The sequence below is a fragment of the Gossypium hirsutum genome, chromosome A10 (genome assembly GCF_007990345.1).
Source record: "Gossypium hirsutum isolate 1008001.06 chromosome A10, Gossypium_hirsutum_v2.1, whole genome shotgun sequence".
In the NCBI taxonomy this organism is placed as follows: Eukaryota; Viridiplantae; Streptophyta; class Magnoliopsida; order Malvales; family Malvaceae; genus Gossypium; species Gossypium hirsutum.
Genome location: NC_053433.1, coordinates 76,497,171 through 76,508,853, shown reverse-complemented (window position 1 = coordinate 76,508,853; position 11,683 = coordinate 76,497,171). Strand labels below are relative to the sequence as shown.

The 11,683-nt window shown below is 31.4% G+C and overlaps 1 protein-coding gene across 4 annotated transcripts; it reads right to left on the bottom strand.

Moving 5' to 3' along the window:
- Positions 1–5,074: 5,074 nt before the first annotated feature.
- LOC107903786 (uncharacterized WD repeat-containing protein C2A9.03) lies at positions 5,075–10,510 on the bottom strand. 4 transcript variants are annotated; one of them, XM_041079190.1, is made up of 11 exons: positions 10,228–10,510; positions 9,460–9,593; positions 9,167–9,334; positions 8,992–9,078; positions 7,217–7,351; positions 6,970–7,080; positions 6,437–6,528; positions 6,246–6,351; positions 5,845–5,931; positions 5,350–5,735; positions 5,075–5,256 (listed from the first exon to the last, which is right to left on the bottom strand). In XM_041079190.1, the coding sequence occupies exons 2-11, from the start codon at positions 9,574–9,576 to the stop codon at positions 5,247–5,249; spliced, it is 1,299 nt and encodes a 432-aa protein (XP_040935124.1). In that variant the 5' UTR covers positions 9,577–9,593; positions 10,228–10,510; the 3' UTR covers positions 5,075–5,246. The 4 variants fall into 4 exon arrangements, with proteins under 4 accessions (XP_040935124.1, XP_040935122.1, XP_040935121.1 ...); XM_041079188.1 differs by having other exon boundaries at positions 10,202–10,453; XM_041079187.1 differs by having other exon boundaries at positions 5,075–5,735.
- Between the last annotated feature and the right edge of the window lie 1,173 nt (positions 10,511–11,683).

Sequence of the window (11,683 nt, the reverse complement as noted above, 5' to 3'; positions counted from 1 at the left end):
TTTTCTAAGTTCATCAGGACGATTTCATTCTATAACCTTATTTCCTCGTATCATAATTCAATATCTCCTTTTTATCTCAAGCAAATCAAATCTTACCTACCAAATTTCCAATTATACAATTAAAGAGAAAAAAACTAAACAAAATTTATATCACATGAACTTATCTGGCAGAATGGTAACACACCACGGTAGAGTCTACTCAACGACTTTCCCTTTCCCACGATCTTCTCTTGGTGGATTCAAATCTTAATCTATAACATAATTTAATTCAATTTTTATCAACCAAATATCATTTATCAACTTATTATGCATATAAGTCAGTTCAATTCTATCACTCACAATTCCTTTAATCCAAACACATTACATAGTCGAGCCCTTTTATAACAACATTTATAGAAATCTCAAACTGGTTTCGAAATGTTTACAGTTTAGTCCTAATAATAGAAACTAACAAATATTGATTTTACAAAGTGGTCCTTTTTCATAACCTCTATTCTAATCTAATCATTTAACACCATAATTTCAAGCATTCAACAATGGCGATCTCATAAATCTTTAATAATTTTAGAAACAGACACAACTGTTAGTTAGATTGTAGTACAACAATATCAAAAACACAAAATCCATGCAAAATAGGCTTGAATTAGCTTACCATGCAAGAGCACAGAACTTGGCCAAACTTTCCTAGCTCAACAAGGAAGAAAGACAATGATGGAGAAGATGAAAAAAAAAAAGAATTCCCCCCACCATCCACTATGTTACGGTATATATATAATCTAATTATTATATAAAATTAACATTATTTTAAATAATTTCAACACCTAACCTACCACTAATCAATTAATGTATTATCATTAGTAAATAGGAATCCATAATAATAAATTTTTACCACCTTTACAATTTAATCCTTATACTATAATAAATTTTCTAATCAATCAAATTACTGAACCAAACTTTCATATAACACTATATTGAACCAATGATAATTAAATATTAATATTTTTAGAGTCGATCATCAGAGAACGGGGTTCTAAAACTGCTATTTTTGGTACCACTGAAAATGGGTTGTTATAGTTTGCTTGCAAATTTAAAGCTTCGAATGAACAAAAACTGAGAGTCTCCGGGATCTTGAGCAATTGTAGCTCTGCCAATCATATCATTTTGGCCATCATGAACAATGCATAGTGAAAGGGTCTAATGGGAGAGTGGTCCTTAAGTAGTAACAGATGCGTGGGTTCTTGGTTGAGGAATTTGCAAAATGTCAAGGGGGTAACCATTTAGAACAAATTGATAAAGATAATGGATCCTTCTAATTGTGTCTGTTGGTGTAGGATTAGTATTTCGAAATATGAGTTCATTCCTTGACTTCCAAATGATCCAAAGAGTAGAAGTTGAAATAGTGTAGAATTTCCTTGAGTCAAGAGATATGATGTTGTTTGAACTAAGCCAATGAAGAAATTAGTTGGATAAGGAAGAAATACGAAGGGAATCAGAATGGAAATTGAGAGGAGAATCAAGCCAAACTACTCTAGCAAAATTACAATCAAGGAAGAGATGCTCTGTAGTTTCCTTATTGGTCTTGCAGAAAGGGCAATGATTATCATTAAGAAAGCATCTCAAGAGAAGTTCCCTGGTTGGAAGGCAATTTTTGAAAATTTTCCAAAGGAAAATGATTATTTTATAAGGACATTTGAGTCGCCAAAGTTTGGTCCATGCTTTATACGAAGCTAGTGGTCGAGAGGTATTAATGTCTAACTAATATAGAAGATTGTACGCATTCACAGAGAAACAAACATTGAAGTCAAATTTCTAAAAAATTTTGTTTTCACCACCTTGAATCGAGAGAGTCCTACTAAGACGAATAGAGGTTCGACTGTGGTTGAGCAAATTTAAATATTTATTTTTATCCCAATTGTTGATGTGAGAGAAGCAGAAAGATAAACTTCAATGCTAGAAGCAGGTGATTTGATAGTGTCCACGAGGGGGGAATTTGTGCTTATACTTATCCAACAGTTTTTACCATCCCAAAGTTGGACATCTTTTCCTTGTTTGCAGATTCTCTACCTCTAAAAATACCTTTCCTAACCAATGAGTCAACAATTTAGGCTTAGCATATTCAAGGGGGTGATGATTGTAGTATTTGGCTCTTAAGATTCTTGTAAGAAGACAAATTTGATTTGTCATGATACACTACACAATTTTTGAGAGAATGGCTTCATTGAAAGGGTAAGTCTTGTGAATTCTCAACCCTTCTTATGATAGAGGAGTGCAGATTTTATCCCAATGACAAGTGAAATCTTCTATCGTTAGAGTTGTGGCCCCACCAAAAAACACAAATGATCTTATCAATTTCATAATGATGTAATTGGGGGCCTTGAAGACAGAAAGGGGGTAAAAGGGAAGTGACCTTAAAGTAGATTTGATGAGACTGAACCTTGCCCCTGATGACAAACACTTTGAATTTCATGAAGTGAATTTATTGTTCACCTTGTCAATTAAGCTTTGGAAAATTTCTTTTTTCTTTTTTCTTATGTAGTTTCCCCAGTTCCAAACCTAAGTATTTCCTTAGTTGGTCAATTCATTTTGCATTAAGAATGCTACTATACCGTCTTTTAGCTTGTTGTCTAGTTGACAAACTGAAAAAGAGTTCGAACTTATCAAAATTGTTTTGGAGTCCCAATAGTAGCAGAATTTTTCGAGTAGAGTTTTGACAAAACTATATAACCTTGAAATAATTATTCATTTTTAAATATTTTTAATTGTCTAATAATACAAAAATAATTCAATAGAAATTTCCACTAATTTATTAATAAGTAATGTCTTTTTTACACCCTCTGATAAAGAAATAAATGGCATCTCATCCTAATTGCCCAATAAGGTTGGCTCACCCTAATTAAGAAAATCCTAAAGCAAACAAAAAACCTAAGTCTTCATAAAAAAAGGTAATTGAACAGTTCTTATTTCTACCCACAATCGATTCAATCAGTGGTTATTTCGACAACCTAAATCTTGCAACCATTCATCCCATTCTGATGATCATCTTATGGTCCTGATTGCTTTCCTATTTCAGATTTGACACTCCACGGGCTTTGTAACTTCTTTTTCATCCCAACTTTACTCCATAAGTCCACCATTTCCTCCCTTCTGCATTCGCCTTCTGTCCTCTGTCACCAAGTCTTCCACTCTCTCCGGGGCCTCTTCTATCCAATACCTGACTGTTTCAAACCTCTTGCCTTCCTGAGCCAATCCACGCGCCGCGGCATTTGCTTCTCTGAGTACGAATCTAAAATTTATCTCTTCAAATTTTTAGACGTTTGTTTTAATTGTTTTAATCACTGTGCTTAATACTGATTGGTCTTCGTCTTTTGGTATTACCTTTTTTATTACTGTCAATGCATCTCCTTCCACCGTGATTCGACGAAAACCAATCTCTTCTACAAATTGCACTGCTTCTTGACATGCATGCACTTCTGCCATTGCTGGGGCCAAGACATTTTTAATTGAGTAAGTGCATGCTCCCATTATTAGTCCTACATGATCTCGAATTTTAATTTAAACAAGTTTTACTATAAACTACTTTTATTTTATAAAATTTCAAAGATAAAAGTAAATAAAGAAAGATGTACCACATATAGCAATTTACACATTTCAAAATCTAATTTTATTCGTGATTATAAAAATCATTGTTTTTGTATAAGAGTTTTAGAATCTTATACAAATATTATTTACATAATAAAATTTTATAAAATATAAATTGAGAATATGAAAAAAGAGTTCTCAGAGAAAAAAAAATCAAATTTATATCAATAAATTTAAAATATACATTCAAATACGAAATCATTTAAGGACATAATGTCATTTTAATGTTGTTGTTATATTGGGCTTTAGGTTTTTTGCAGGCCGTGGTGAGTGTCTTTCTTTCTTAATTATTTATTAATGAAATAAACTGCTTTTTGCCGAGGAAAAAAAACAATTTGATAATAAAATAATTGTAAAAAAATTGTAAAAAAAAAACGTTTAACAAAGCCCTATCTCTCAAATTTTAAAAATAAAAAAAAATTAGTTAAACATCATAAACATATGGAAGATTAGAAAAGAAAAAAAAAACACAACCAAATGGGATCAAATAAAAACTAAATAATGTACAAAAATATAAAAAAAATAATGAAATAAACTAATAGAATAACCTAAAGCTCTAATTCATCAAAGTGAACTTATTACAGAAGTTAAATTTTAAAATTTTACTTACAAAAGGTAAATGAATAATTCAATAAATTTATAATCATAAATGTATATTCATGATAATTTATAATTTTATATTTAAATTCAATTAGTCCCAAAATTAAATAAAATTGGTTTAATATATGTTTGGTACCTGATTTTGATACTTTTTTTAATGTGGTACCTCTATTATTTTTTGGTCAATCTAGTGAATATATATATATTATTACCCAAAGGTAATGGTGCTAATTTTTTAGTATTTAATTCAGGCTTTAAATTTTATTTAATGAAAGTTAATTGCTGATATTATTCTATTGAAAATTTTTTATTATTTTGTTAATAGAATAAATTTAATGTTATTGTGAATTTGTTTAATTTTACACTTAACTTATCAAATACAATTCATTTAAATATAATTTAATTCAAATTCTAGGATTTTGATAAAAATTAATTGTTAATATCATAAGATAATTATAAATTTTCATTAAATCAATTCAAACTCAAATTAAACTAAAAAGTCAATATTGTTTCCTTTAAATACAACTATTGGACCACATTGAACCAAAAACTAACACAAATATCATATTAAAAAAAAAAGTGACAAGCTGAAGTACCGCATTAAGCTAATAAAATTAGTAATCAAAAAATTACATTTATAGTTCTAAATTTAAAATAGTTGGAAAAATAATTTAAAAATAGCCATTAAATTCAGAAAATATTATAATTATATTAGCATGAGATCAGAATCTGTCAAATCACACAAAAATCTGCAAAGCAAACTGAAGAATGGAATGGCAGGGAGTGGAAGAGAAAGAGAAAGGGCGTGAAAAACCGGCAGACAGCCGCTTCTGAATATCCAAGCAAGTTAATTTTACTCTATTATTAACTTACATTTAAGAACAGAAAATCAATCATACAAATAGCATATGATTTAAAGGATGAGATTGTACTGTACACGCACCTTTCTAGCAAAGTTCTTACACAACATACACTTATTCTACTGTCATAGAATATTTGATCTTCATTCAAATCACCCTACACAAACAAAACAGAACACAAAAGAGGGCTCCATAACTACAACAGCACGCAGTTTAACATTATCACAAGTACGAATCTAAGTATGCATACGTGTGTCTTTTGTTGTATTGCAGCAAACTTGCATACGTTCTGTCCCATATTCCTATATACAAAGATTCATCGTCTGGACTCAGAGATACTCCCGAAATCTCCCCAAAGAAGTCAATCTCTTGTCTTTTCTCATAATCAGCACGTGTACTATACACGTGAACGAAATCTGCTGGTTCAGCAGCCACCATGAATTGACCATCGGATGAAAAGCGGATTGATCGTATGGCACCCAAGTTTCCTTTGAGAGTTGCAACTGGCCTTGAGAGGTTTCGAACGTCCCACACACGGCAAGTCTTATCCTGATTTCCAGTGGCAAATATGCGCCCATCTGGGTGCCATGCAGATGCAAAGGAGTAATCTAGATGACCTACCACCGTGGCTACAGTCTGAAACCAAAGACAATGTGATTCAGTAACCACAATAATTCTTCTTTTTCTGCTTAATGTTGCACCAAGGCACTTGTGCAGATCTAATCGAATGAGATTTTTTATTTACCTTTCCGTTTTGCAAATCCACAAGCAACCCATCCAAGCTATCTCCAACAACAGTAATAAGCCTTCGGTCAGGGCTGACTGATGTATGCTGCATCAGAACAAACAAGTTCCATCATGTAATTGAATATTAAGGTAATCAATAAAATGTCAAATGATTAAGATTCGCTTTCTCCATTTATGAAGCAACGATCTCTTTTTCCTTTGAAGCACAAACCCAATAAGTCAAATTCACCATACTTCTCCACTACGTGAAGAAATTTATTACAGTGAATGACCATACAACTATCCTTGCACCATTGCATCTCTTTAAAACTTACAGATATAAAATAGACCATTCAGAGAGACAAGAAAGAACAGCTGAATTAAGAAAGTAGTCAAATAGTAGAGATTTGATGGGCTTACATTTACTGGCCAAGGGAAACGGAGATGGTTTAGAAGCTGAAATCTCTCCGTATCATATTCTCTCATGCTACAGTCATTATTGGCAGCCATAAAATTGATTCCACCCCTGCAAAACAATTTTGAAATTCAATCTATATTTTATTCAATATATATTTTCCCAGTCAAACATACAATCAGCAATATCATGCTACCTCAAGCTGTCGTATATCTCAATAGCATTTGTAATTGCATTATCGTCATAGGTTGTTCGCGTACAAAATGCTACCCCTTTTCTGTCCAAGTGCTGCAGACACAGGAAAAGTGAAATTGTAGAAATAGAACCTACAAATTGTATGTGCTCAAACTGTCGAAGGCAGTTGATATTACATTTAAACCAAGACTCCAAGGAATTATCTCAGCTGGGCAATTAAATGAACTAAGAGCCACTCTTACACACACGCACACTGCCTCTCTCCCCATCACAAACATGAAAACGTAAAAACGAGATAGCATGTTCCATACTAAGTTACTTTGATCGGGATTTGATTGTTGGATACAAGCATGTTCAATTCTTTTAAAGTGTGTACTTGGGGGTCCTTGGGAGGGTCATATCTCCATACCCATATCTGAATGTGCATCGGACATAGGTGTTTCAAAGAAAAGAAGATTTGGCACAACATACTTTCCACCTCATAAGCAGCAGATTAGCAAATACAGGGCAAAGGTTATGCAAATATTAACATACCTTAAAAGTAAGCTCTCCTTGGAAACCTCCTGCAACCATAAAATTGTCTTTGACCGCCAGTGTACTTATTTGGGTTTGTGTAAAACCTTCTAATAAACTTCCCGGATGTTTCTAGTTACATGGCAATATAAGTTAGGAGATAACAGTAGACCATAATTACTAAAATAAATAGCTATCTTCAAAATCACTCATGCCAATAAGAAAAAGAGATGAGAAGTGTTATGGCCAACAAGTACAACTTTGATACCTCAGTAGGTGCCACGTGCCCGGAGAAATTAAGGATCTCAGAGAGATGACATGACAATGATGACCAATGCATAACTGAATAATTGGACATAAGGTAAACATCGTGCTTTGAAGTAGCCCAAACCAAGTTTCGAAGCTGCAAATTCATTCCAAAACAGGTTATTGAAGCTCAGATAAGTGTCTATATACACATATAATAACCAAATAAAAAGCAATAGATACTTCTCCAACCTAGAGACAACAAATATATAAATCACAGCACTATAGATTTATTACTCAAACTTCAAGATACAAAAAAAGTGTCTTGCTCAAATGCCATGTGTAATAATAAACCTTCAGAAACAGAATATAGTGCAACAGATATGCATCCAAACTAGAGATACTGGAACTTAGATGTAAATGTATAGAAATAATGAATTCCTGCCTTTCCACTATTGGACATTTTCAGTCTATAATACAAGAATGTCACAAAAGATATACAGTAATCAATGTGATATATTATGGATTTAAAGGATAGTTTTCAGTGATATTTGAGGGATTAAGTGTATCAAGCAAAATGATATATCAAATGAGATTGATTCTTAGTGTCACCTAAAAGTTCAACAGCACGCAAATAGAAGCAGAATGAGCTTTGGGATTATTTTACAGAAGATATAGCAGGTATACAGTCATCATTGTACATAATATTGAATTATGGTTTGGAAGTGTTAATGAGCAATGAACAAACCATGTGAACAGCGAGAAATTTAATTTCTGGACAAAATTTTGGTTTTTAATAGATGAAGATATCAGTGGGGGAGAGAGGTTACCTCTAGTCAAATAAGAACCTATAGCATAGAACTCAAAAAGCATTACTCATACCGACTGCCAACACTCAGGTCCAATACAAGCACCAAGCAAGATCCAAATACTATTTGACAACCCTAAACTCTTAAGGTAGGAGCACTAAATAAGCTCCACAACTTACTAGGATAGAGAAACTATGTTAGGTCGATCTTAGCAACTTTAAAATTTTCCCTCAATAAGAAAAGCAAACCTTAAAAACTTGTCAATAATCAAAATTCAGAAGTTTGAACAGTATTTAAAAACTGATGCATCCATAGATGCACCTATATGTGTCCACGCACTAAAACACATATATCCATATATACACATATATATACCTAAGCCTTTAATCTCAAATTAGTAATTGCCGGCTTCAAGAATCATTTTACCAAACAATGAATGGACACAGAAATATATGTATTGTTGTCCTGTTATCAATAGTTTTTATAAGGTCCTCTTTGTATAGTGAATTCAACAATTGCAGTATGTATTAAACTTCTAAGCCAAATCTTGGACTAACTTGGACTTTTTACTGCAGAGCTATTACCTGTACAATGACAAAAATAATGTGGATGTCTGGAGAGAAAAAATGAGACCTAGAAAATAAAACTTAAAACGAACACCCTGACATGTGAGCATGCACACACACAGAGTTACAGGTTCAAAGGTGTAAATATGACAATCCATACATGAGGAATGACAATACTGAGTAACACGCTCAATACCAAAGAACAAAATCGGGTACATTTATAATTGCCTGAGCACACAACTGAACCAAGACAAATGATGAGAAGATTAGTCTTCGAATGATTAAACACATTAAAGATATATCACCTTCTAAAAGGAAAAACAAATCCAATAACAACATACTTTGACACCAAAATCAACATCTTCAGATGGAAAATATAAATGAAAATAACAAAATAATAACACACTTTCTAACCAACAAACCTGAAAATGGAGGATTGTCGGCTTAACTAATCTAGTGTTGTGGAAGAACTCATAGTAGTTCCCACCTTTTTCCATCTGTTTGCATTCCTATAAAAAAATTACCAATTAAATACAACTCAAATGATAGTCTCTTTAGGACAAACTATCTTGTTTAGAGATCGTAGAAGAAACAAACCTTGTCAACAGCATCACCAGAGGCCGGGATATTCTCATAATTCTTATACTGTTCAAGCCTTGTCAATCTATAATCTTCCCTGGTTATGTTCAATCTTTCCCATGGAATTCCCTGAATGTCCTTCCCCTTCCGTGCTTGACCAGAAGATGTATCAGTCACCTTGGTCAGCTGCTCAAATGGTCAAATGGTCAAATTATAGCTTGAAAGTGATTAATTTCATCATTAATTCTAAAATAAACTAAAACTAACAAAAATATACAAATAAATACATATAACCAAAATGAAAAACAAACCATGTCATATTCATGGGCATCCATGTCTCCACCAGCTCTACCATAGTCGTCTTCATCCATATCATCAATGATATCTTCAGCCATGTAATAGAAATCCCCCAGTTGCAAACGGGACATGCTATATTTGCATTCAACTGTGAAATTATCAAATTATTGCTGTTATTTTCTTATGTTTTCCTTTCTCAGAAACAAAAATGAATAAAAATCATTGGAAACCTAAAGACAATATACTAATTGGAGAAAAGGGTATTCCTAAAATCATGGAAATAAACTTACAAGCAGACTAGCAAACATTACTTTTCTTTTATCATAGAAGCAAATATTCACAGGATTTACTAAACCTACTTCCAAACAAACCGCCTTAAAAAACCTAAAATATAATAGAAGACCCCAGAGAAACCCTAAAAAGAAATGGAATTTAGAACAAATATTCCCAGAAATCATAAAAGAAACTTACTTCCAAACAAACCAATGAACCACAATAACCCAAAAAAACCCTAAAATATGATTAAATCATATCTAAAATACGATATGAACTGAAAAAAAAAACCCAAAACCATCAAAACCCACCAACAAAATAGGAACATTTCATACAAAAGTTCCGATTTTTCCAGAAAAAAAAAAGAAATAAAAACATGTACGAAGACAAGCCAGAAGAAAATGATCGAACATAAAGATAAAAGGAAATAGATTGCAATAAAATAAAATAAACAAAAAAAAAGGAGAGATGGGATGTTCTTACTAAAAAAGAATGAATGATGTTCTTACATCAAAATTTGGTCTGGGATGGGAAGGTTTTGGCCTTTGGGTGATTTGTTGTTTATTATGTTATTTTACTAATTATTTTATGTATTTTTAAGTAGAAAAAGGAGTAGAGAACATAGAGATAATAATGAAGATAGTTTTGGGGTTCGGCCAAAAATACGTCTTTTAATTCATGCCTATCGCGCGCACCATGTTTTTTGGGCAGTTCTGCTGTGAGCTCTGAAAAAAAAAAAGAAAAAAAAAAAACAACAACAACTAAAACAACACAGCCTTAAGATCAACTTTTAGCCCTTCATCAAGTTACAAGTTAAAAATAAATATACTACCATAAATTTTTTTATTTTCTCCTTGATACTATCTAAGCCTATTCATTATTGGGTTACCTCGCTCAATTCAAAAATCATACAAAAAAAATAAGAAGATTTAGATAAAAATATAAAATCAAAAAATAGATTTAAGTAAAAAATTAAAACTTATTTAGAAAACGGGTCTGGCTTTAGATAAAACTTTTTTGACTCTGCCCAGCTTGAATATCATTTTTTTACTCTTTTTTTGTTATTTTCTTATTTTTTACTATTTTACTACTATTTCACTATTATTTTCTACTATTTTCTTATTTTGTTATTATTGTATAACTATTATTTTATTGTTAATTTTGTTACTATTTTAGAGACATTTACTTGTTAAGTTATACATATCTTATTATTTAAGCATGCATATTTTTTAAAATTTATTTTCAATTTGTTGGGAAATATTTATTTTATTATTTTTAGTATTTTTGATGTATTATATTTTTAAAAAATTATATAAAAATATAAAAAACTTAATATGAGCCGAGTCGGACCTAGATTTTAACATTTTTCTCCAAGTCGAACTTGAATAAAATTTTAAGCCCATTTTTCAAGTCGGACTCAAGCCTAAATTTTAATTGGACCCGAACCCGACTCATGAACACCTCTAATACTATCTTATACTTTTTGGCATTTCTCAACAAACTTTTGGTAATTTCTTATATATTTTAATACTTCCTCATAAAATTTGATATTATTTCATAATTTTTTAAATTAAAAATCGATACTCTCTTATATATTAATCCCATGTTTATCGGTACTCTCTTAGATATTTTTGCAATCCCTCTTTTTTCTATATACCTTCATATTTGTTGGTATGGTTTCAAAATTAAAATTTTGTAAAAGATATAATTCTATGTTAAAATATTGAAATGGATAGATTAAATTAATAATAATTTTTAAAAATTAAAATTAAAATAAATTAACAAAATTTTAATATGAACCGAAAATTAGTATATCTCAAGTTTTGGTATATCCTCATATTTTTTTTTGTATTCCCTCATGTTTTCTAGTTACCCATCAATTTTTTAGTATTTCTTCATGTTTTTATGGTAATCCCTCACAATTTTGGTATTTGCTCATACTTTTTGGTAATCCTCATGTTTTTT